The following is a 26,960-nucleotide window of genomic DNA, read 5'->3' as shown; positions in this document are numbered from 1 at the left end:
GTCTGCATTTCCCAAACCCTTGCAAAAAAAAAAAAAAAAGAAAGAAATTAACCATGGCCTTTCAAAAATAGTCTAATCATAATCCCATGAGAAATTTCTCAATAGCTTACTCTGAAGGGTTAGAAGATTCAAAATTCACAAGTCTTTCATCTGAAATGTTAATGGATTCTGGATTCTCCTCCAAATTCTTGATCTCTGAATTAGCAATCAATCCTACTGGGTATAACACATTTGGTTACAGTTTGAGATAAGAATACTCTTTTAAAATTATTTGAAGCTTTGCTGTTCTACCAAAAATTCATCATATATTGCTTCATGTTTATACCTGTACTGTATCTTCCCAAATGGACGTGGTTAATTATTTCCATGTGTTTTTGCAATAGTCACTATTCTGCATCCATGGCTGCTTTAAGCAGAGACTTCAAAGAGAGATACAAGTTTTGCAGTCATAGAGTGTACCTTCTTCCTGAGTTGGAATAACTGTCAATACTAGCTACTACCAGAGTCCTGGTTCTGAACCATCATACAATTTAGAATTGTCATGTTACTTTGGTTTTATTTGGTTGCCTGTCAAGCTGTTTAAAAACAATATACCCAAGGGCACCTGGGTGGCTCAGCTGGTTAAGCATCTGCCTTTGGCTCAGGTCATGATCCCAGGGTGCTGGGATCAGCCCTGTGTTGGGCTCCCTGCTCAGCGGAGAGTCTGCTTCTTCCTCTGCCTCTGCCCCTCCCCCTGCTTGAGTTCTCTCTCAAATAATTTTTAAAAGTATTTTTAAAAATGTACCCAATAAGGTGATGCTGGCTCAACACTCCAAGATGATCACTACTTCCCACCTTGAGAAGACCTAGACTTTAGGGACACCTGGGTGGCTCAGCAGTTGAGCATCTGCCTTTGGCTCAGGTTGTGATCTGGGGGTCCTGGGATCGAGTCCCACATCAGGCTCCCTGCAGGAAGCCGGCTTCTCCCTCTGCCTCTCTTTGTGTGTCTCTCATGAATAAATAAAATCTTTAAAAAAAAGATGACGAAGATACAGACTTTGGAAGGGAAATGCCTGAGAGTTCTCCCCCCTACCCATACTAGTCACTCAAATGTGGCTATAAGTAGTGTACAACTATGAATTTTTCTCTAATGTAGGATATAACAACCAGGGATGCTCCTTCCTGGCACTGAAAGATCAAACCACCTCAGAAAACCTGTCTCTCTTTTTTTAAGATTTATTTATTTATTCATGATAGGAGAGAGAGAGAGAGAGAGAGAGAGAGAGAGAGAGAGAGAGAGAGGAAGAGACACAGGAGGAGAGAGAAGCAGGCTCCATGGCGGGAGCCCAACATGGGACTCGATCCCAGGACTCCAGGATCACGCCCTGGGCCAAAGGCAGGCACTAAACCGCTGAGCCACCCAGGGATCCCAGAAAACCTGACTCTTAATTGGTAATGCTTTAAGGAAAAAATATCTTATCAAAAGAAATATAAAAATTAAAAAAGGGAAACCTGTTGAAAATGGAATCAGTTCAGTAGTAGAAGTTCCCAGCCTTACCACTCCTCCTCAGTTACACACTCAATAGGAAGAGACATATCTTGAAATACCACTTTAGCAACCACCTCTTTATCCCAGAAAGAGGAAGACTTCCTCCACACCCAGCAACAGCGCAACCAATGACAGTTACAACTCAGCCAATGAGAAGCCACTATATTCTGAACTTCCAGTTTATTCCAACAAATGTTTTGTTCATAACAGCCCTTCCCAAGTCCTCTGCTTTCTTATATAGAGAGTATTTCTCTCCTCTGTTCTCCAAAATTGCCTATGGCATTGCATAGCATCTTTGCCCTGAATTGCAATTCTCTCCTATTCTGAATAAACTCATTTTTTGCTGATAAAATAATTGGCAGTTTATTTTTAAGGATGATACCTCATTATTCAAGTCCTATCCTTACCAAAAAAAGAAAAAAGAAAAGAAAAAAAAGAAAAATGTATAAAAATTAAAACTACTTGCATGTTAAAACATACTTTAGTTCATCTATGGATGAAAAACAGTCTTCAAAATGGGAACACTCGGGGTGCTTGGGTGGCTCAGTTGGTTAGGCATCTGTCTTCAACTCAGGTCCTGATCTCAGGGTCCTGGGGTCAAACCCCACACCTCAGGCTCCCTGCTCAGTAGGGAGTCTGCTTCTCCCTCTCCCTCTGTCTCCTCCTCCCTGCTCATGCACTCTCTCAAATAAATAAATAAAAAATCTTTTTAAAAAATGGAAATGTTAGCAGTTTACTGAGGGGGAAAAATAACCCATCAGACTTAGAAACCACTGCTTAATGAGTACCTACAGTATTTTCCCACTTCAATGTTTTTGCAAAACTAAGTAGAAATCCCTCAAACAGAGAATCACATTAAGACTGAGCCACTGTTGGGGCACCTGGGTGGCTCAGTGATTGAGCATCTGCCTTTGGTTCAGGTTATGATCCCAGGGTCCTGGGATCAAGTCCCACATCAGGCTCCCTGCAGGAAGCCTACTTCTCCCTCTGCCTGTGTCTCTGCCTCTCTGTGTGTCTCTCATGAATAAATAAATAAAATCTTAAAAAAAGACTGAACCACTGTAACTTTTTCGCAATATATGTAAATCAAACCATCAGACTACATGTCTTAAACTTATGTAGTAATGGGTCAACTTTTCTCAATAAAACTGGAGGGGAAAAAAAGCCACTGATGAAGACAACAAAGGTATAATGTTAATAATGTTTCTATTGTGTTGTCAAACCTGGGGGAGTATTATACAGTAATCTGCACCAGGCTTACCCATGTTACTTATATTAGTTTCTTTACAGTGCAGTTTTTAAGTGACTTTGAAAATCCTTTTCTAATTAAAAAGCTTCCTTTATTTTTCATTTATTTATAAGGTATCTATCTAACCACTATACATCCTCACGTGGTTTTGTAAAAAGATGGGGCAAGTGCATTTTCCTACAATGTTTACCATTCAATGTAATTCTCTCCAGTGAGTTCTTCCATGGCTTCCCATGGGAATGCAGTGATGGCTTTCCCTGATTCTTTAGCTTTTTATATGGTTTCTCCCCCATGTGCACTCTCATGTGTCCTTGAAAGACTGTGTGATAAATGAAAGCTTTCATAACTTTCCTTACATTGAGTTTCTCTCTAGTATGAATTTCATGTATCTGAACATAATGGGGAATAAAGAATTTACCATATTGTTTCTGTTTATAGTTTCTCTTCAGTGCAATTTATTTCATGTAGTCAGAAAGAACTGGAGCAATTGAAGACTTTTCCCTATTTCTGACATTCACATAGCTACTCTCCATTATGAGTTCTTTCATGGTTTCGTAAAGAATTAGAACGAGTGAAGGCTTTACTACAATGTTTACACTGATAGGGTTTCTCCCCAGTGTGAGTACGTTCATGAGTTCGCAATGAACTAGGACAATCAAAGGCCTTCCCACACTCCTTGCATTTACAAGGTCCATCTCCAGTGTGCTTGATCATGTGCCTTTGAACATTTGAGAGGGTAATGAAAGCTTTCCCACACTGCTTACACTCATAGGGCTTCTCTCCAGTGTGAGTTCTTTCATGCTTTTGCATAGAACTGAGATAAATGAAGGCTTTCCCACATTGTTTACATTCATAGGGTTTCTCTCCACTATGAGTTCTCTCATGCTTTTGCATAGAACTGAGATAAGTAAAGGCTTTCCCACATTGCTTACATTCATATGGTTTCTCCCCAGTATGACTTCTTTCATGCTTTTGAAGGGAACATGGAAAGCTAAAGGCTTTACCACATTCCTTACATTCATGAGGTTTTTTCCTACTATGACTTCTTTCATGGTTTTGAAGGGACATGGAGGAACTGAAGGCTTTGCCACATTCCTTACATTCATATGGCTTTTCTCCACTGTGTATCTTCTCGTGACATCGAAAGTAATTTGGACAATCGAAGACTTTCCCACACTCCTTACACTTATAAGGTCCATCTCCAGTGTGCTTCATCATGTGTCTTTGAAATATAGTGAGAGGACTCAAGGTATTCTCACATTCATTACATTCACAGGGTTCTTCTCCTGTGTGACTTCTTTCATGTTTTCTAAAATACTTTGGACAACTGAAGGACTTACCGCATATTTTACATTCATAGGATTTTTCTCCACTGTGTCTCCTTTCATGATTTCGGAAGTATATAGGACAACTGTAGGTTTTACCACATATTTTACATTCATAAGGCTTTTCGCCTCTGTGTCTCTTTTCATGACTTCGAAAGGATCTGGGACAACTGAAGCCTTTACCACATTGCTTACATTCATAGGGTTTCTCTCCAGTGTGAGTCTTTTCATGTTTTCGAAAATAATTTGGACAACTAAAGGCTTTCCCACATTTCTTGCATTCATAGGGCTTTTCTCCAGTGTGAGTTCTCTCATGTATTCGAATGTAACTGGCATAACTGAAGGCTTTCCCACATTGTTTACATTCATATGGTTTCTCTCCAGTGTGAGTTCTTTCATGAATTCGGCAGTAACTAAGGCAACTGAGGGCTTTCCCACAGTGCTTACATCTATAGGGCTGCTCTCCAGTGTGAGTTCGCTCATGTTTTTGAAAGTTGTGGTGATACCTGAAAGTTTCTCCACATTGTTTGCATTCATAGGGCTTCTCTCCAGTGTGAATCCTTTCATGCTTTCGAATGGACTGGCAATGCTTGAAGGCTTTCCCACAGTGCTTGCATTTGTAAGGCTTCTCTCCAGTGTGAGTCCTTACATGTACTCGAATGGATTGTCGATGCTTGAAGGCCTTCCCACATTCCTTACACTTATAAGGCTTCTCTTCATATTCCTGATATTCATATAGTTTGTGGCCAGTGTGAGAGATCATGTGCCTGCTAAAAGATGAATGATGTCTGAACACTTGTCCACAGAAGCTACATTTACGTAGTTTTATTCCAGTAGGAGTTTTCTTTATCTGCTTATGATTTGGATTCTGGCTGAAGGATTCTCCACATTTACTACCTTCTTTATTTTTACAGGGTCTCTCTATCACATGCCTGTTGTAAAAATGAGAAGCATGTTATTAATGGCTTAACAATTTCCTATTTATTAAATTATCTCAATGACTTTTTACCATTTTTCGAAAAATGTGTATGTTTCCTATGCTTTCGCACTGTTTGAAAGTGAGTATATCCTAAGTGTTCTGCAAGGAGATGATCATTGCTATTATCAAAAGTGATAATCATAAATGGGGTTTCTGTGGGGCACCTGGTTGGCTCAGTTGGTTAAGTGTCTGCCTTTGGCTCAGGTCATGATCCCTGGGTCCTGGGATCCAGCCCCACATTGGGTTCCTTGCTCAGCAGGAAGCCTGCTTTTCCCTCTCCCTCTGCCTGCTGTTCCCCCTGCTTGTGCACTCTCTCCTCTCTCTGTCAAATAAATAAATAAAATCTTTTTTAAAATAAAAAAATAAAAATAGCTTCCAGATATTTTTCCACATGTTACTATCTTTCAAACATTGAACATCATCTAGGTCATATTAGGGAAAAAATTTTTGATGAAAATATCCTAAAAATAAATAAACTTAGATATGCTCTGATTCATTTTATTTGCTTGTTTTTTTTTTTAATATGACAAAGATTTTCTCATGGGAACACTGGTTTTGTTTCTTAATTTTAAGTAGGCTCCATGCCCAACATGGGGCTTGAACTTACAACCCTGAGATTAAGAGTTGTGTACTCTATGAACTGAGCTAGCCAGGTACCCCCAGGGACACAGTTCTTACCTTAGATTTGTCTGATGATGTTTATACAGACTTTTACTGTTACAGTCTTCCCATTTTCCCCCTAAAATACAGACCAAGAAAAAGCACACATTACAAAAGAATATTTTTTAGATTCTAGGTCCATGATGAACTGTCATCATGGCTGATTTATTTACTGACATATGTCCTTTCCACCTATCACCTCTTATATTAGCATTGATGAGCGAGTGATGCTGGATCTCTGGTTGATTAAGTAAGTAAGAATAATGTCATCCCTACCTATTGAGGCCAGGTTCCTGAAGGTTTCCTGCATCACATCTCTGTAGAGTTTCTTCTGGGATGGATTCAGAAGAGCCCACTCCTCCAGGGTGAAGTTCACAGTCACATCCTCAAAGGCCACTGTGTCCTAAAATATCCCATATATGTGTACAGGAGGAGGAGTGAGATGGACAACACTGGTGATCTATACTCAGTTCATAAGAAATTCACATAAGACTGATTGTTTAACATTTATTGTATGACTCGGTCATCAGACTCTTCCTCTCTGGTCACACTCGCTTCCTCATGAATTTATCAGCATCATGACCACAGGAATTCACTGCTACATTTTTATTGTCATAACTTTAAACCTCCATTGCTCCCTACTGTCAGGAAACAGAACACCTTGGAGAAATGCTGTATGAATCAAAGAACTATTTCCATCTCAAGACCATCAATTCCTTGTGAGAAAAACTTTCACCTCCTCCTTAAATACTCACAATGTCACACAGCACTCCATGAAGCACAGGGTCACAAATGCATGATATTTTATGAACAAAAACAGGGAAAAAATGGAAGCTTTTTCTTCTATTCCCATCCCCAAACATGGAAGCCAGGAGAAGCCAAACTGTTACAAGATCCAGTTGGCCAGTGTGTGCTGAAGTCCTCCAGATCATTACAAACAGTCATATCCAGCTGGATGAACAAGAATATTTTCACAGAAGAGTATAATTATAATTTGTTTATATAATTTATCAAAGAATCAATTTTATCTTCTGTGCTCTGTCTCATTTCATGGACCAGGAAATATTTAGAATATACAACTCAGACATGAGGAAAAGGCATGACAACTTAGACATCCTCAAAATCCATATATTCATAAGCCTCACAGCTGCCTCTTACCAATTTTTAAGACACAAAGGCACAGATCTTGAGATAAGATTCCAGAAGAGATTTTTTTTACAGAATTGTATGACTGTAACTAGGGCTTGGTGACCTTGAGGAGTATGTAAAGACATGAAATTTACAAGTGACTTCACTGAATTCCATGTTAGTACTGATAATGAATTTGCACATGATGTGAGTCCAATGGTGCTTTCCTCCAAAAACCTCACCAAATCCCTTTTTTCTGATTTCTGTTGCAAGTGATCCCCAACCAGTCACTCTAGAGGCTCTCCTCCCATTTCTGAGTTCCTCTGCTAGGAAGGCAGCAGGATGGTCCAACCCAAACATAGGAATCCCTCAGTGGATTAATTCCCCTAAATGCTGGTCCCTGAAAGAGATCAATCATGTTGATTGACACAATGATGTCTGCATCTAAGGCACAGAGAAAAGTTTCCACCCAGCAATTTTAATGCTAGAACTGACCTATTCTGTAGAGTGACAGCAAACTAGGAACACCTCTTTTGTTGTGAATCCAGGGAGAAATGAGCTGCCTGGGTCAGTTCTAACAACTCTTTCCACATGGGAAGTGGAGAGCATGCTCACAAACAGTTCTATTATCTAGTGTGAGGAAGAGAGTGAACATTAGCAGGTCTAAGATTGCTTACCCTTAGAAATACTGGATGACAAAGACAAAGTTCATCCTGTGCTGGTATCTGGGAACTGGGGTTTTGGGAGTGACTTCATCAACCCTACAGATAAGACTGCCTCAGTGTGCCTGAAGCACTTATGCAAACATTACAGTACATAAACTCCTATCTTCCTTTTGAGAATCTAACTTGTTACAGGTTTGGCAAACAGTGCTGACAGGACCAGGCCCAACAAACATTCCAAGTACTGAGTCTCTATTAAACTTCCGTGGTAGGGCAGCCCAGATGGCTCAGCGGTTTAGGGCCGCCTTCAACCTAGGGTGTGATCTTGGAGACCTGGGATCAAGTCCCACGTCAGGCTCCCTGCATGGAGCCTGCTTCTCCCTCTGCCTGTGTCTCTGTCTCTCTCTCTCTGTCTCTCATGAATAAAATCTTTTTAAAAAATTCCCTGGTAGACAATAATTTACATGTATACTCAAAACATGTTGAAGAACTGAGCCCATCCTATGTGATTACACTACGAGATGACATTTGAAAACTTTCTCCTAACTTATACACATCAATTTCAGTATTTAAGGAGACTAAAGCATATTTAATGATCCTCATGGAAAAATGCAAAAATTGTTGCTTAATGTCAAAGTAGAATGAAATAAGTGAACAGATGCCAACTGTTCTTAACAAGAATTCAGTGTCCCTCAGATGTCACCACTCCCAAATGGTACCTTTATAAAACTCCAGAGTCCCCAAAACAGATTCTTCAGTAGTCAACAGTACTCATACAAGCCCAATAGAAGGAACAAATGCTGAGAACCGGACAGAGACTTCTGAAGAACAAGGTGGTGGTGTACCTAACACACATCAAGGATTTTTAAGCTATATTATTCCAGACAGAGATATAAGCAGACAAGAGTAGAAAGCGCCTTCAATAGGCTGGTATTTAATATGAAATTAGTCAAGGGCACAGAGTCATTGTAGCAAAGTTGCAAATATCATGAACACTATGAAAAGGCAGGCGTACACTGTTAATTACTTGGAAAATGCATTGTATTCCCCAATGTTCCATGGAAAATACCCAATTCACTTTAGATTTAAATGTGTAAGATACCGCAGCCCTGGTGGCCCAGGGGTTTAGCGCTGCCTTCCGCCCGGGGCGTGATTCTGGAGACCCGTGATCCGGTCCCACGTTGGGCTCCCTGCGTGGAGCCTGCTTCTCCCTCTGCCTGTGTCTCTGCCTCTCTCTCTCTGTGCCTCTCATGAATAAATAAAATAAAAAATAATTTTAAAAATCTTTAAATGTGCAAGATAGGGACGCCTGGGTGGCTCAGCAGTTAAGCCTTTGCCTTTGGCTCAGGGCATGATCCTGGAGTCCCCGGATGGAGTCCCACATCGGGCTTCTGGCATGGAGCCTGCTTCTCCCTCTGCCTTATGTCTCTGTTTTTCTCTGGTGTCTTCATGAATGAATAAATAAAATCTTTTAAAAAATAACTGTGCAAGATAAAACTAGGAAACTTTTAGAATTCACAGATATTTTATTGACACAAAATAGGGAGAATTTCCTCGTTAGAAAAAGAGCAAACCAAAACAAAAACAGCAAGCCATAAACTCGGAGACACACAAATTCTATTATATTAAAATTAAGATAATTAAAGCCAAACAGGGAAAAGAAAAAGCATCAGCAACACCTGCAATATGAAAGATCAACTGCCAGAGTTAATATGAACAGATGGCAGATTCAAAAGGAAAAAAGTCAAACATGTTGAACAGAAGATGAAATACGTGTATTAAAAATGTCCACTGGGCAGCCCTGGTGGCCCAGTGGTTTAGCGCCGCCTTCAGCCCGGGGTGTGATCCTGGAGACCTGGGATCGAGTCCCTGGTTGGGCTCCCTACAGGGAGCCTGCTTCTCCCTCTGCCTGTGTCTCTGCCTCTCTCTCTCTCTCTGTGTATGTCTGTCATGAATAAATAAATAAAATCTTAAAAAAAAAAATAAAATAAATAAAAATTTCCATCACCTTGGTAGAGGTAATTTGGAATTAAAATGTCCAGTAGAAAAATAAATAAATAAAATAAAATAAAATAAAATGTCCAGTAGATGCCATTTCACAGTGATTAGAACAAAAAATTCTGAGAAGAAAAAAAAACTCATCAATTTTACTAATCCCAAGTGTCGAAGACCATTACGAATTGTGAATTGTTATTCAATAAATTGTAAGAATGGAGGAGGGTCAAGTGATTTAATCTACTATTTCCTGTAAATCTGACCTGATCACTATCTACAGCCCAGCAATTTTTCAACAATGTCCATAGAATTTTTTTGTGCATTTGCACGTGGAGACTCATACAAGGATGGCATGCATTAATATCAAAAGATTTGGAGGACTTATCAATAGAACAATAAAGCAAACAGGATTGCAAAGTATTTACCAGTTACCTATTTTATAACTGTTATGGTCAACCGCCCAGGCAGGTGTACCCCAACTTGAGATTTGGTTCAGATGTCTACACTGACAACACACACATGCCTAGAGGATATGAAAGTGTTTCTTGCTTCCATAATGCAAGTGTCCAGAGAAGGCAGGGCAGGCCTCTCAAGCAGGTGGGAAATGCCTTGCAAGATCAAGGAAAGGAGCCTGGCCTGGGTTTTTTACTGGGGTTTGGAGGTGGGCTAATGTGAGATTTGGGGAACAGGGGCAGGACAGTAGATTGAATCATTTGCCAAAACCAAAGGAAGGACCCCCAGGGCTGTCTTGTCCCCTTGTACAGATGGGGGGCATAAAGGGAGGAAGGAGAGATGAGGGTTTAAAGCTCTCAATAAACATCAAAAAAGGAGTCACACTTCTAGTCTCTGATTGGGCATGTATGGAGCTTATAGCAGCTGGCTTCCAGTCCTCAGAGGACAAGAGCCAAGAAATGTGAATCAACTCTTCCATTACAGAACTGAGGTACCAGGGTAAAATACTGTCTCCAAAATTAGAAAGACAAAAAAAGTAGACATTTAAAGATATGTCCAGAATATTCTATACTTTTTAACAAAGCCTGTCCTCAAAACAATCTATTTCACAAGAGTGTAACTGACTGGGATTTTCCCAGAGCCTAACTGACCTGGGAGGAAGGAAATAGCTAACTTAAGTCTCTTCTAGCCTTAGTCTTCTCTCAGTGGTGAAGTATTTCTGGGGATGACAAGGTTCCCCCCCCATGACACCAAGTATGTGATGTCTGTCCCAGTGCCACTTCTCCGACTCTGTAACACCAAACAGGTGTCCCACAGTTCATTCAATTCTAACACTACCACCTAGAGTTCATGTCAGACTCCACAGGTGAAGAGCTCAGTCCCACAGTGGTCCCACCTCAGATGCCAGCCACAGACGGGGAGCCCAACCAGGCTGCCGACATTTCTGCTCCGCCATCTACACATTCAGATTCCCTCCATGTGCCATCACATCTAGTAACTTACCAAAACGATATAAGAACTCAGCAAAACCCTTCACTTAACTATATTGGTTTACTATAAAGGATACAACTCAAACAGACAAAAGGTAGTGACCCACAGGTCAAAGTAAGGTGGTCATATAGGTGAGGGAAGTGGGGGTGGGGGAGATTGCAGAATTGCCACCTCCTCTCTGGACACGCCAACTCCCCAGCACCTAAATGTATGTGTTCATCAACCAGGATACCCTCTGAATCAGGTCTTTAATAGTTTTGACGGAGATTTCATTAAATGGACACAATTCATTAAATCACTGGCCAATGGTGATTAACTCAACCCTATAGACTCCTCTCTCCAGAGGCTGGGAGCTGAGGCTCAAAGTCCCAACCCCTAATCAAGGCTTTGTGTTCCTGGTGTCCAATACCCATCCTGAAGCTATCTAAGAGCTGACCAAGAGCTGCCTCATTATAAAAGAATAAAAGATACTATCACCCTTATCACTTGAGCAATTCCAAGGGCTTCAGGAGATTTTTGTTAGGAACTAGGGACAAAGATGACATATCTTACTCACTAGTAAAGTCCAGGTACAGAGGTTCCCTAGAGATTCAGACCAAATCATTAGAATGGAGAATTATTCCCCTCTGCCCACACCTGCCTCTACATCAACTGGACTTTAGTTTAATAGAAGTGAAGTACCCTTAAAGAGCTAGGTGTTTTCTGGTAACATCAGGAAGAATGCAATGATGCCCTCTCTCACCAGTCCTAGTAAATCTCGTGCTGGAACTCTTTAACTAATGCAGTTAGACCCAAAAAGGAAAAACAAAACAAAACAGTATGCAGACTGGGAAGCAAGAAATAAAACTTTTTAAATAAATAAATAATACAACTGTTTGTGTGGCAAAAGACTGTTGGTTGAGAAAATCTCCAAGAGTCCCAAGTGACAAGAAAAATCCTTTAAACTACAGTTGAGAGGATCCCTGCATGGCTCAGTGGTTTAGCGCCTGCCTTTTGGCCCAGATCATGGTCCTGGAGTCCTGGGATCGAGTCCCACATCGGGCTCCCTTCATGGAGCCTGCTTCTCCCTCTGCCTGTGTTTCTGCCTCCCTCTGTCTCTCATGAATAAATAAATGAAAAAAATTTTTTAAATAAATAAACTACAGTTGATCCTTGAACAACTCAGGTAGTTAGGGCCACCAACCCTTAGGCAGTCAAATATCTTTGTCTATCTTTTGGCTACCCAAAAACAACTACTGTTGACCAGAAGCCTTAATGACAACATAAAGTCGATTAACATGTATTTTTTGTTATAGGTACTATATGATATATTCTTCCAATAAAGTAAGCTAGATAAAAGGTAATAAAATCATAAAGAAAATTTTATTTTAAAAAATCTGCCAATGAGCAGCCCCGGTGGCACAGCAGTTTAGCGCTGCCTGCAGCCCAGGGCATGATCCTGGAGACCCTGGATCGAGTCCCACATCAGGCTTTCTGTGTGATGCCTGCTTCTCCCTCTGCCTGTGTCTCTGCCTCTCTCTCTCTCTGTCTCTATGAATAAATAAATAAAATCCTTAAAAAATAAATAAATAAATAAATAAATAAATAAATAAATAAATAAATAATAAAAAATAAAAAATCTGCCAAGGGGTAGGCCCAGCTGGGCTTGATCAGGTCTGGGCACAGAGGGGTGTGTAGTGGGACCCGCCCAAGATGGCCTAGTAGCTTCAGCTCAGCAGCAGTTACAGTTCAGGCCTGAGGGTGGCAACAGCAGCCTGGAGGAACCATACAGCTGTCCACCTGCCCACCTGCGGAGAGCTACACCACAGGCCCATGCCCGTCAGCATTTATGGCCACATCTGAGGGCTCCTGCCCCAGGAGAACTTGGGCCAGGCCCTGCTGCAGAAAGGTTCCCTGTTGGGCCTAGAAGGGGCCCAAGGGCTGTACCAGAGGCCAACCTGCTTGTATAGGACTCAGTAGGTGGGGCACTAGGGTGGGCCTTCTAGTGCAGTGCTGACACCACACCTCTCCCACCTCCCCACCCCACCCCCACCATCTCTGGTGAGTTCCCCCATTTCAGCCCAGCCTCCTGAAGACCAGCCTCCAGCACTCCACCTGAGCATCGGGTTAGTACACGAGTGACCTGCAGCCCTGCCCAGTCCTAGGGTCCCTAGGGGCTGCTGTGCTGAGAGTCGCAGCACCCCTCCCACTGGTACTCAGAAGGCAGCAAGCACTACCTCTGTGCCAGTCACTTTTGATTCAGTCCAGGAGAGACGGGTGTGTGCACCTATAAATAAATGCCTTGTGGCTTTTGCTATCACGTCTTTAATTTTTTTAAAGATTTTATTTATTTATTCATAGACAGATGGAGAGAGAGAGGCAGAGATACAGGCAGAGGGAGGAGCAGGCATCATACAGAGAACCTGACGTGGGACTCGATCCCAGGTCTCCAGGATCACACCCCAGGCTGCAGGCAGCGCCAAAACGCTGTGCCATCCGGGCTGCCCTAAATTTTTTTTTTTAAATCCGCATACCCACAGGGTTCAAGACTGTGTCCAAGCATCAACTGCACCGAGAGTAATCAGGAAAGGCTGAAGGAAAATATGTCAATATATTAAAGTCAATTACCTTCTACAGATCCATGCAAGTATATAGAATCAATCTTTGAGAAAGAACCAAGGGCAATGCCATTCAACAGGAAATGCAGCCTTTACAACAACAAATAGTGCAGGGAGAACTAAACCATAAGCAAAAAATAAAAATAAATAAAATTTTAAAATAAAATCTGTACGTAGGTTTTATACCTCTTACAAAAATTAAACGAAAACGGATCATAGATTTAGTGTAAAATGTAAAACTACAAAACTCCTAAATGTAACATAGGAGAAAATCTAGGGTATCTTAGTGATTACCTTTTGGACACAACAATGAGAGCAAGATCCAAGAGAGAAAAAAAAATTTGTTTTCATTAAAATGAAAAACTGCTCAGAGAAAGACAGTGTTAAGATGAAAACACGAGCCTGGACTGGCAGAAAATCTTTGTAAATCACTTACCTAATAAAGAACTGGTATCTAAAACATCCAAAGAACTCTTAAAATTCAACAAAATACAAACAACCCAATTAAAAATGGGAACTAGATCAGAACATGCACTTCTGCAGTGATACAGAAATGGTACAGGGGGATCCCTGGGTGGCTCAGCGGTTTAGCGCCTGCCTTTGGGGCCCCGCCGCATGATCCTGGAGAATCGGGCTCCCTGCATGGGGCCTGCTTCTCCCTCTGCCTGTGTCTCTCTCTGCCTCTATTTCTCTCTCTTTCTCTCATGAATGAATAAATAAATCTTAAAAAAAGAAAGAAAGAAATGATAAAGAAGCACATGAAAACAATCTGAAAATTCTGTGTTGCTGGGAAACTGCACATAAAAGAAAGAATGATCACCAGGCTCCTGGGTAAGCCCAGATATTTGTTTTTTTTGTTTGTTTGTTTGTTGTAATGCAAGAGCCTGAATTAAGCAGATTGCTGAGGCATTCACTTCAAAGATGGGCATTTCAAATAAACACGTTGCCAGCCTGCCAGCTTCACTAGGTAACAGGGGGCTGCCCTCCACCAAAGGATCCTTTGATTGATTTCAGTAACTATTTGGGCTACTTGTTTTTTCTCTTTCCAGCACTTTAAATTCCCACTCTGATGTTTTAAATTCACCAAGGGACACCTGAGTGGCTCAGCAGTTGAGCATCTGCCTTCAGCTCAGGGCATGATCCTGGGTCCAGGGATCCAGTTCCACAACTGGCTCCCTGTGGGGAGCCCGCTTCTCCCTCAGTTTATGTTTCTGCCTCTCTCTCTCTCTCTCTCTCTGTGTGTGTCTCTCATGAATAAAATCTTTTATAAATAAATAAAAATAAATAAATAAATTCATCAACCAAGAGAGAGCTCATGAAACCCTAGGTGCCCATCCTTACTCCAAGAGAGGCAGATCCCAAGCCTCCTGTGTCCTCCCTGCCCCCTTCCCAACTAATCTGAAATCGTTGTGTGACCCCAGGTGTGCTGTGTAATTAACAGGTTCTTTAATAAACCCGTTTTTCTCAGTCTCCTGATGGTTATTGCTGCAAAGTGTCTTGCAATCTCAAGAACCACAAGGGCCGATCCAACCACAACACTGAGTACTGAAAGGCTGAGACCCGCACAGACCAATGGGCACTGTTGGAAGGACCACATGATTGCCCTCAAAATCCACTAAGAAAAATGCCCTTTACCGGCACCTTGCTTCTGCCATCCAGGAAAAGAGCCCTGCTTGCTGGGAGCCTGTCACACTGCTAGTGCTTTTACACGTTGCCTCTGTTTTGCACTGCCAGCTGTATCCTACCCCTTAAAAGGTCACAGCTGCCATACTAATCAAATGATCTCCCTGGAGCAGCAAGAGTTGAGGCCTCCTGTTCTAATGGAACAATTAGATTGCTAATTCTAAAGGCCTATTAAAGGACTAATAATATGTATAAGAATCCTCCACGCCTGGAGGCTGAGAGAGCCTGGAATCACAAGGCTATTGGCACGTCCCAAAAAGAGGCTCTAGGCTAAAAGGCTCAAGGAAAAATACTTCTGTATTTGAGCAGTTCAAGAGAACTCCAGCTATGACCACTGAGTCTGTGGTCATGCCTGGACTGGGAGTCCAAGCCCAGAAGAGTGAAACAGTCCTGCAAAAAGAAACCAATGGTACCACCAGGGGAAAAACACAACAGAGGCCTATAGTGTCTGTGTCACCACCCCAAGCACTGCTATGGCTCTTCATCCCCTGACTGGATGGGATACAGGACCAATCCCCAGCAGAGTGTTGTTTAAAAAAAAAAATTAATGGACAAATATAAAGGTCATCAATATCTGGTTTCTACCTAAGAATCCAGAAGAGGGACACTGGCTCCTTGATAAATGCTGAAGCCCATGGACATTTCCTGGGCGTGCCAACACTCTGGGCCTTTTGTTCTAGAGGCCTAAGGGCTTTTCTCCAAGACCCTGTGTGTATCACACAGGTGGAAGGAGACAGCAGAAGTCTCTTGGGACACCCTGGAGAAGAAAACTGCTAAGAGGGTTCACTCACAGCGACATCTCCAGAAGTGTCTGGGAACAACATACCAGATGAACGTTAACAGGAGAAAATCTAGAAGTAGAAACTGAGATCAAAAACTATACCTTAACTAAAATTCAAACGTTCCTTGAAAATTTTATGCAGCAGGAAGGAGAGAGGGGACTTAGCTGGCTAATTTGCGCGGTTTCTGATTAGTTGGAACAGGCTCTGAATTGCTACTCACAGCTGCTAAAACACATCAACTGGCTGCTATCTCCAAAGCCCCTAAAATCCAGTAAGTTTCTTAAAGATCCATCCGGGCTCTACGCTTCTTTCCACTGAGATACTACAGATCCTACGCTCCATCAACTCTGCCCTTTAGAGGACAGAACCAAGAAACACACTCACAAGGCATCCCCGGCCACCAATGGAAGGCCACCAATGGAATCCCGGTAAGGGATTATCAAGGCCTCCCACGAGAAGAAAGAGGGAAAGAAGGCAAAGGCTCCCAGAGCCACCAATATTCATGCCAGACACCGTCTCCAGACCTGGGTATGGGTATCACTCTAGGCCCATCCTGACATTATAGTGACCACAGGGAAGGCTCACAGTGAAGGGAAAACGTTATGAAAGTCCTCCTCCCTGCTGTGCAAAACTGGCATGATCCAATGGATTTACGAATTCCTCAACCCAAACTCTCCATTTCCCACCCTGAAGAAGCCCCGCTGGACCTTGAGTCCAGAGAATTATTCCTTGCAAGGCGCTCCCCCTAATTATAGGGTGGCACTACTACAATTTAACTGGAACTGTCAAAACCATCCAAAAGGCACTAAACTCTTCCCTGTCCCTTGAAGATGTAAATCTTACTATGCCTTTGAAATGTAAACACCCCAGGAAGGAACGAAAAATGTCCAGCATCACTTGCAGACAGAAGAAACAGAGGTCGGGATGCCTGGGTGGCTCAGCGGTTGAGCCTCCCTTCAGCCCAGGGTGTGATCCTGGAGTCCTCTGATTGAGTTCCACATCTGGTTCCCTGCATGGAGCCTGCTTCTCCCTCTGCCTATGTATCTGCCTCTCTCTCTCTATCTCTCTCTCTCTCTCTCTGTGTGTGTGTGTGTGTGTGTCTCTCAAGAATAAATAAATAAAATCTTAAAAAAAAAGAAACAGGTCACTAATTAGGCTTAGTGAGTATGTTAAATTACACGGAAGCACTGTCAAATCAGTGATGATAAACTTTCTTAGGTCCTAAGATACGGGTGAATGTTATTAAGGTAAGCGTTCTAGAAATTACATGAAATTCGTAAAAATCTGCCATGTCTTGGATAATGTTATCACTCCTAATTCTAGTTATTATCTTGGAATACAGTGTGCCACAGAAACAAATTTTCTTGTATTATAACGAACTCTCACCAGATCTTTAACCATGGCCATTTTTAACTCTTTTGTCATTTGCGGACAGCCGTTTTATTCTGATGATGCTTTAGCAGAAGTGTTTCAGCTTCAGAAATATTCATGGAAAGGACTCTGACAAGTACTCAAGAATACAGGTCTCTGATAACTTTCATACCATTCCACTGAACTGGGTAAGAATTCACACAGGTATAAGGAAAAACTGGATCTGTAAAACTGCTAACCAAGGATCAAGATCAAGAACTAATTACATAGGACTAAGTTAAGTTAACTGATAAAGATGATTAGAATTTTTATGACTTTTTATTTAAAATACTGGGATTCTTAGGACCATCAGACTTTGCCTGCAACACATTGATTTAATTCCTCCTTTCTCAAGGTCCTCAAAATATCCTGAAGTTCCTGCACCTGCCAGGAAGTGACCTTCCCTATGAACCTGCTATTAAGGATGCTGGGAACCCCATAAGGTACCAAGCCTGATTTTTCCATGGGGCTTTACTGGCTCCATAAAGCTGTCTGGTCATATCTGAATCTATGTACATCTCTGTTAAGCAGTCAAGACTTGGTAACATAACCACTGTTTTAAATTGTGTTCTTTTACAAGGAGACTAGATTCTTTGATTTCATGTAAATTATATCATCATGACAATACGAATGCTCATTAAATTTCTGAATTCTAGAGGGATCCAGTAGGGAGAAAAGGTGATTGTTTCATCTTTGTTCCCAAAGGTATTCTTTACCAAATTGCTGTAAGTCATAGCTAGCTTAAGAGGAAGGGTTTCCTTGTATCTAGAAAACAAAAGATTAAAGAATCCCAGTATTTAATTTTATTTTTTTAAGATTTTATTTATTTATTCATGAGAGACACAGAGGCAGAGATATAGGCAGAGGAAGAAGCAGGCTCCCTGTGGGGAAGCCTGATGTGGGACTCCATCCCAGTACCCAGGATCACGACCTGATCCAAAGGCAGACACTCAACTACTGAGCCACCCAGGTGCCCAAATAAAATCTTTTTTAAAAAAGACATTCTATATGGCCAATCACTATTCTTTTTTTTAAATTTTTATTTATTTATGATAGTCACACACACAGAGAGAGAGAGAGAGAGGCAGAGACAGAAGCAGGCTCCATGCACCGGGAGCCCGACGTGGGATTCGATCCCGGGTCTCCAGGATCGCGCCCTGGGCCAAAGGCAGGCGCCAAACCGCTATGCCACCCAGGGATCCCCGCCAATCACTATTCTTATTGCACTTATGTAAATATCAGACCAAATGTATTAAAACTGACTTAATTTGCAAGCAAATTAGTTTTATTATCGTTCTCTTTGATAGCAAAGGGAGTGACTATACGGAGAAAAATTAAGTCACTAATACCCCTTTATAGATACTAGATTCTAGTTATGTTCATTATCTTTGAGGTTTTGTTTCCTACCTATAAACTAAACTGGTTGCTAAATTCTTGTTTCCTCCAATATCTGGCTACAACTCTCCAAACTAATGTTTCCAATTTTTCTCCCATTTTTCTGACCTGGAAAGAGCACACAAGCTAAAGTGGGACAATTTGGCATAAACTTGAAGGAAACCACTACAACAGCTCATATATATATGGTCAATCTCAGTGTCAGTGCTGTGTGGGCCACTCAGAAAGACCACAAAACATTCAAACTACAAGGCAGGGAAATCTATCAGACTGCCCCTGCCTGCCCTCACTCTGTCTAATGATGCTGCAATCCCAACATCTAGAAGCATCTTGACTGCCTGCTTTCAAAACTCAGATACTGAAATTATAATCTGTTCCAATCATTAACCAGATTTTCCTTTGTTTCCACAGAAATGCTTCCTAATAACCCAACTCAAATACTTGTACCATATAGGCCTAACTTTGGGAACCAACTTGCATCAATGAGACACAACCTTTACCTGAACTGATCCATTCTCAGGACTAAGAGACTATATCAATGAGCTACAGAACTAATCTACCAACTCAGGACAAGTTCAAACCTACGTAAACCAGATAGCCCATGATGTTAAAATATTCCACAATATTACCCAATTCTTTGAACAGATTTCCAGGGCCCCTGAGACCACTGATTTAGTTTTATTATGAGACTCTTCAAGTTTGGGACAATGGTTATGGATTGAACTTCAGACTATTGTCTGTTCAATTATTACAGAATTTGCTACTCTAATCCTACTTAGAGGTGTATTTTCTGGGTTTGGATAAATCCTATCCCTGACTTTTAGCAGATTAGCTAACCAGGCCATTAGTTATAGTTCTCACCATTGACTCCAGGCCTCTGCTTCAGAAGGCAGATGGTAACATAAGCCGGGACAGTTTGGGTTTTCTCTTTTTTGTAATGCAAGTGCCTGACCTAAGCTTTGATTGCTGAGGCATTCACTTCAAAGAAGCATCCACTTCAAAGACAGTATCTAGAATAAACACATTGCCAGCCACATGACTAGATAAAGAGCCAAACCACCTCCTTTGTTTTAGAGATCTTGGTTGATTACAGTAACTGGCCATTCAGGCCACTTGTTTTTTTCTCTTGTGATTAAAATTCCTGCTCTTAAGTTTTAATTCACCAATAATGAGTAGTCAATAAAACCACAGCTCCCCCTTAGACCAATAAAATAAGAAAGCAAGCCTGTGTACTGTCTATCAGGACATGGATGATGTGTAGCCCTGGGTGTGCTAATTTCCAGATCCTCTAGGTTATAAAAAAGAAATTGTTTACAAAGTTTCCTGTTGGTTATTGCTGAAGAGAGCCTTACAAGCATAATAGGAACCACAAGGACCAGTCCAACCACAGCAATTGGTACAGACAAGCTGAGACCAGCACAAAACATGGGCAAATGGGGATGTCTGGCTGGCTCAGTTGGTAGATCACGTAACTCTAGATCTTGAGGTTGTGAGTTCAGTCAGGCGCAACGTTGGAGACAGAGTTTACTCAAAAAACAAAACAAAACAAAACAAACACAGGCGAATGGATAAACAATCACTGGTAAATCCACAGAATGATATATTCTTCAGTTATAAAAAGGAATGAGATTACAAAGCCAAAAACACACGGAGAAACCTTAAAATCATATTAAGTGAAAGAAGCCAATATGACAAGGCTACACACCATACAATTCCAAGCATATGACATTTTGGGAAAGATAAAAGTAAAAGATACTAAAAGATCTTTGGTTGCCAGGGGATGAACGAGGGTGGAGGGGTGGGGAACACATGAGATTTTAGGACAATAAAAATATTCTCTATGTTACAGAAACGATAAAAACATGTTTTTTCATGTTAGCTCAAGACCTGAGACTGTATGAGTCAACCCTAAAGTAAACTACTTCAAAGTTGGCTCATCAAATTTAACAAATGCACCAAAGTAATACAAGACATAAAATATTACAACAGGGATGCCTGGCTGGTTCAGCTGAAACAGCATGCAACTCTTAATCCCTGGGTCATGAGTTCAAGCCCCACATTGAATGTAGAGGTTTTTAAAAATTAATGTTAAAAAAATGCTGTTCATAAAAAGAAATATGTGTGTATAGATATGTGTGTGTATATATTTCTTTTATGAACTCTTCATATATATGTGTATATATATATGACAGTGTCCAGGCAGAGGAGTTATATGGGAAGTCTGCACTTTCTGATCAAATTTTCTGTAAACATAACTGTTCTTTAGAAAAACATAGGGCAGCCTGGGTGGCTCAGTGGTTTAGTGCCTCTCCCTCTCTCTCTCTCTCTCTCTCTCTCCCTTTCTTTTTTTTATTTTTTTTTAAGTTTTTATTTATTTATGATAGTCACAGAGAGGAGAGAGAGAGAGAGAGAGAGGAGAGAGGGGCAGAGACACAGGCAGAGGGAGAAGCAGGCTCCATGCACCGGGAGCCCGACGTGGGATTCGATCCTAGGTCTCCAGGATCGCGCCCTGGGCCAAAGGCAGGCGCCAAACCGCTGCGCCACCCAGGGATCCCCTCTCTCTCCCTTTCTGTGTGTGTGTGTGTGTGTGTGTGTGTGTGTGTATCTCATGTGTAAATAAATAAAATCTTTAAAAAATAATAAATTTAAAAATTAGAAAAAGTAAACTTGGAATGCCTGGGTGGCTCAGAGGTTGAGCACCTGCCTTCGGCCCAGGGCGTGATCCTGAAGTCCCAGGATCAAGTGCCACATAGGGCTCCCTGCATGGAACCTGTTTTTTTGCCTAAGTCTTTGCCTCTCTGTGTGTGTGTCTCTCACAAATAAATAAAAATCTTTAAAAATTTTTTTTGAAAAATAAAGTCTACAAGCCAAAAAAAAAAAAAAAAAAAGATGAAGACAGATGCATTAACATTCATCCCTGATGACAGAAACAGAACATCTTTCATTCATATCTGAACTCATGTCAATAACCCATTATGGCGCTCCTTGAGGCCTGCATCCCAAGACTTAGAAGAGAGGACCAACTTCCATTCAATACCTTGTTCTACATCCCAGCTTTACATCCCAGCTGAGAAGGCATGAAAAGCAGTGAGTTTGCCTAAGCACCATGTATAAATGGGGAGGTGTCGTCCCTGAACTCTAGGAACTCCCATTGATTTTCTCAGGTATGCCCAAGGAGCTCCCCCGGGAGCCAAAGGGGATGGGAAAGGGGGGACCTCCTCCAGCACCATGACAGCTCATCTTCTTTTTTTACAATGTTGCCTCAGAACATACACATACAAAAACTAATCTAAAAATAACAAATGAGGGGAACCCTGGGTGGCGCAGCGGTTTGGCGCCTGCCTTTGGCCCAGGGCACGATCCTGGAGACCCGGGATCGAATCCCGCATCAGGCTCCCGGTGCATGGAGCCTGCTTCTCCCTCTGCCTGTGTCTCTGCCTCTCTGTGTGTGTGTGTGTGACTATCATAAATAAATTTTAAAAAAATTAAAAATTAAAAAAATAAAAATAACAAATGACTTAATGTGTTAAGATGAACTTAAACATGTTCATCATATATCTTAACATTCATGTGATTAAACAGATCACAGATTCTACTTGGTTTCCAGAATTTTCTACCTTTCTTCACACTCTATCTCTCAATCAACTTACAGTGTAGGAGCCCAAGTCTGGCGGAGGGAGGGGGGGGAGCCAGAGCCAAAGGGCTGCCCTCGTCAATCAATAAATCCAAAGGAGGGAACCCTGGGTGGCGCAGCGGTTTAGCGCCTGCCTTTGGCCCAGGGTGCGGTCCTGGAGACCCGGGATCGAATCCCTGGAGACCCTGGATCAAATCCCACATCGGGTTCCTGGTGCATGGAGCCTGCTTCTCCCTCTGCCTATGTCTCTGCCTCTCTCTCTCTGTGTGTGACTATCATAAATAAATAAAAATTAAAAAAAAAAAGTTAAAAAAAAAAAAAGAAATCCAAAGGAAAGAAACCCTGGACTCAGCGCAGATGAGCAGCCTGCTTCCCCAGGACAGAAGGAAAGCCCACATTCAGAAATTTCAAAGGGAAAGTTTCAAAGAGGTACTTCTAGAAGGTTCCACATTCTAGACTCTCCTGGTGGAGACAGAAGCCCTGGAGTGGCTCAGTCCCTGGTGACGGAGGGTAGGGACACCTGAGCAGTCACAGGAATGACCTCTAGGATTCCCCGTACACCCATCCCACCCCGCAGCATGATGGATCCTCTCCCTCCCTGAGGCCTCCATTCTCACAGGTGCTGAAACTTTCAGCAGGACTCAGTTCAAAGTTCTGACCCAAGTAACCTCCCCAGTCACTGACCCTAATCCAGGACACAGAATTCCTGACTTTCACAGACTTCTTCAGTGTACATAATTTATACTCTGAGTGCATGTACGCAGCTACAACTTCAGAAAGGCATTACTGCCTCATCACCCCAACCACCCACTGATGCAAATGCTAGCCCAGAATTCCACGAGTGGGTAGCTTCTCTCAGAATAAACTGCTCCTTCCCTGGTGGGTGAGCAAGTAGGATACCCGCTAGAAGAAGGACCCCCAGAACCATTGGGCCTTCAAAAGTTATTTGCCTTCTCCGGTTTAAAGGGATCTTAGCTTAAGGGGCACCTAGCTGGTTCAATCCAGAGACATGCAACCCTCCATCTCAGGGAATGTAAATTCAAGCTCCACGTTGGGTACAAAATTCACCTTAAAAAAAAAAACAAAAAAAAAAAACAAGACCTAATAAGGGAGTCTCGGCTTAGAGACCCTGACCTCAAACTTCTGCTTCCTCCTGAAAGTGAGCTGGACACCACTGGTGTTTTATATTACCAGAACCCACAATTTGAAGAGTCCAGCAAAATCACCCAAACCCAGTGCACTTATGTGGAAAAGAGGGACAAAAACTGTAAGGCACTCTGCTAGTTCAACAAGAACCTCCACCAGTTAATTCTTGCATTCCTGGGGGGAAAAGGGTGTTATTTACTACTTACACGGCAAGTAACTGTTTTATAAGCTCTTAATCATACTTGAACACTTCTGGTCTGCAAATCTAAGCCCTGGAAATCCATTTGAACTCATCCGAAGTAAAAGAACCAACCTCAGAACACTACTAGCCATGCTGGGGCATGAAACGGGAAACAAGAATCTTTTAATACCCACAATGTAGTCCTGGCGTATATTTCTCTGAAGTTACCTCTTTCTTGCCTCTTTGGAAATATTTCATACTGTCTTTCAAGCTCTTACTGAGTACGTGAATCTTTAAAAACTGAAAAACAAAGACTAGAACAAAATGAATAAATCTTTTTTCTTTCTTTTTTTTGAATAAGTCTTTTAAAAGCGACTTACTCAGAGCGGGGCAGCGCGGGCCTGAACTCTGCTGACAGGACAGAAGACCCGGGAAAGTTTCAAAGAGGTACCACACACACACACCCCCAAAGTACTTCCCACAGGGTGTCGGTGCCCAGGACACGTCCTGGGGGAGGTGGGGAAGCACACGGATTTCATACAAAGTAACTCCGGGTGATTATTCTCGGCGTTTCTCTCAAGTAAAAATATCCACACAGAAAAAGAAAGAAAAGAAAAGAAAAGAAAAGAAAAGAAAACAGCTACTCATTGACTGTGGCTAAACAATGAACTAAAATACTGGACCTGTTTGAAACAGACCCGTGGGACCAATGGTTGATAACGATGCTGTGAACTGGCCAAGGGAAGCTGGCGTGAGGGCCGGCGGGAAGGAACTGGAAAAGGAGGTATTTATTGCCTGCCCAGGGGAGAGCTGGGCTGAGGGGGCAGGGGCCCAGACTGCAGACCCAGCCTCCCAAACATCTGGAACGCTCAGGAGCAAACGGGCCCCCCGCGGGGGGGAAAGCAGGGACCGGGGACCCCACCGACCGCAGCCGCTCCCACGCACGAACGAGGAGTCACGACGGTCCCCTGACGACTCTCCTCGCCGTCACCGCACAGTCGGAGGAGACGCGGCTGCGGGCGCAGAGCTGCCCTGAGGCTCCAGGGCCGAAGTCGCCGCGCGCCGGAGGGGATCCCAGCCCTAGGGGCGCCGCGGACCCGCATACTCCGGAGGTGACCGCGGGGGTCCCGCCACAGCCAGTTCCGGCCGGTTCCAACCGGCCCCTCAGCGCCCGTCTCTGCACCCCACGAGGCACGCTCACCATTGCAAGGTCTCCTGGGTTCCCCGGCGGCCCTCCCTAGAATGCGGCGCACGGTCGGGCTCACGGCGCGAAAGAAACGGCGGCAGAGAAACGTGGCACCTTTAAATACGGGCGACCCGCGATCCCCAGGGAGGCTGAAAGGAGCCGCGACGTCCGGGGTGGTGGCGGAGCGTCGCCCCACCCACCCCCGCCACCGCCGCCCCTGATTGGTCAGCTCGCAAGGCCTCGCCCCCTCACGCCTGAGTGACAGCGGGGCCGGAGGTTCGGTGTCTGAGCCGCACCGCGGCCAGAGGCTCCCTGTCCCGGAACGTGTTCGCCGGAACCTGGAGCTGCCCTCACACCGAGAGGTCTGACCTTCCCTTTGCAGACACTTAGACGTCAGCTCTCCAGACGCAATAATTAGTCTAGCTCTTTGTTGGCCACCAGGGTCTGACATGGCAGTTTTGCCAAAAAGGTGCACGAGCAGATAACCAGGGATGCATTAGGTGGGCGTTCTTCCAAAACGTCAGATTCAGGAAAACATCGTTGGGACCAAACACAAACCATCGCTTCAGATGAAAAGTGACTTCTGGGTTTAAAGTGGGTTAACTTTTAGAAAATGCTTCTGACGTGAAAAATCTTGATCCATCCCTTTCTTGTGATTATACGATTTAATCCATCTTATCAGGAAACTGGGTTTCGATAAAATAACAATCCTGCTGATTCGTGAGTCTAGGATCCTAGAGAGTAGGCTTCATTCTGACAATGATGGAATCACTCCGTGACAGGCATCCTCTGTATACAGCAGACACACCTACCATTTTTGACCGTTTCCTCTCAAATCCCTGAGGTCACCTTTAAGATTATCTGAGTCAAACTGCCCCCACCTAAATCCTCCCACACTGCAGCAGTATCTCCACCATGCCCAGGGACTGAGAAGCATCCCTGGAACCCTCTATCAGGTGGCAACTGAAGGGGAGAGCTAAAGGACCATAACTGATCTCAGGGTGGCTCAGTGGTTGAGCATCTGCCTTTGGCTCAGGTAGTGATTCTGGGGTTCTGGGATCCGGTCCCAGATCAGGCTCCTTGCAGAGAGCCTGCTTCTCCCTCTGCCTTTGTCTCTGTTTCTCTGTGTCTCTCATGAATAAATAGATAAAATCCTTTAAAAAAAAAAAAAACTGAGATCTGGAGGGTAGCTGGGTAGCTCAGTCAGTTAAGTGTCTGCCTTCCGCTCAGGTTATGATCCCATAGGGTTCAAGCCCTATGTTAGGCTCCATGGGAGCCTGCTTCTCCCGTTCCCCCTGCTTGTGTGTGCTCTCTCGCTCTCTCTCTTTCAAATAAATGAATAAATAAAATCTTTTTAAAAAATGAATTTGTAGGGTTAGGGATCCCTGGGTGGCTCAGCGGTTTGGCACCTGCCTTTGGCCCAGGGCGCGATCCTGGAGACCCGGGATCCAGTCCCATGTCCGGCTCCCTGCACGGAGCCTGCTTCTCCCTCTGCCTGTGTCTCTGCCTCTCTCTCTCTCTGCGTCTCTCATGAATGAATAAATAAAATCTTTAAAAAAATGAATTGGGAGATGAGATACTTCAATTTCTTCTTGTATATGTGTGTGTATATTAAACATACAGTGTTATATTAATTTCAAGTGTACCACATAGTGACTCAACAATTTCATATATTACTCAGTGCTCATCAAGGGAAGTGTACTCTGAATCCCCTTTTGCCTATTTCACCCATCCCCTACCCACCTTCCCTCTGGTAACCACTGGTTTTTTCTCTATAGCTAAAATTTGTTTTTGATCTCTCTCTCCTTTTTGTTTGTTCATTTGTTTGTTCTTTCTTAAATTCTACACATGAGTAAAATCATACGGCATTTGCCTTTCTCAGACTTATTTTGCTCAGCATTACACTCTCTAGCTCCACTGATGTTATTATAAATGGCAAGATTTCATTTTTTATGGCTGAGTAATATTCCATTGTAC

The 26,960-nt window shown here is 42.8% G+C and overlaps 1 protein-coding gene across 1 annotated transcript; it reads right to left on the bottom strand.

Moving 5' to 3' along the window:
* Window positions 1-1,730: 1,730 nt before the first annotated feature.
* Window positions 1,731-25,082, bottom strand: LOC129522467 (zinc finger protein 709-like). The gene is made up of 4 exons (XM_055344766.1): window positions 24,999-25,082; window positions 6,018-6,144; window positions 5,760-5,820; window positions 1,731-5,034 (listed from the first exon to the last, which is right to left on the bottom strand). Exons 1-4 carry the CDS (start codon window positions 24,999-25,001, stop codon window positions 3,300-3,302), a joined length of 1,926 nt encoding a protein of 641 aa, XP_055200741.1. The 5' UTR covers window positions 25,002-25,082; the 3' UTR covers window positions 1,731-3,299.
* Window positions 25,083-26,960: the final 1,878 nt, after the last annotated feature.

This window comes from Nyctereutes procyonoides, unplaced genomic scaffold (genome assembly GCF_905146905.1).
Source record: "Nyctereutes procyonoides isolate TBG_1078 unplaced genomic scaffold, NYPRO_anot_genome, whole genome shotgun sequence".
NCBI classification, from domain to species: Eukaryota; Metazoa; Chordata; class Mammalia; order Carnivora; family Canidae; genus Nyctereutes; species Nyctereutes procyonoides.
Note: the sequence above shows the minus strand (reverse complement) of the source record. Positions and strands in the feature narration are given on the sequence as shown.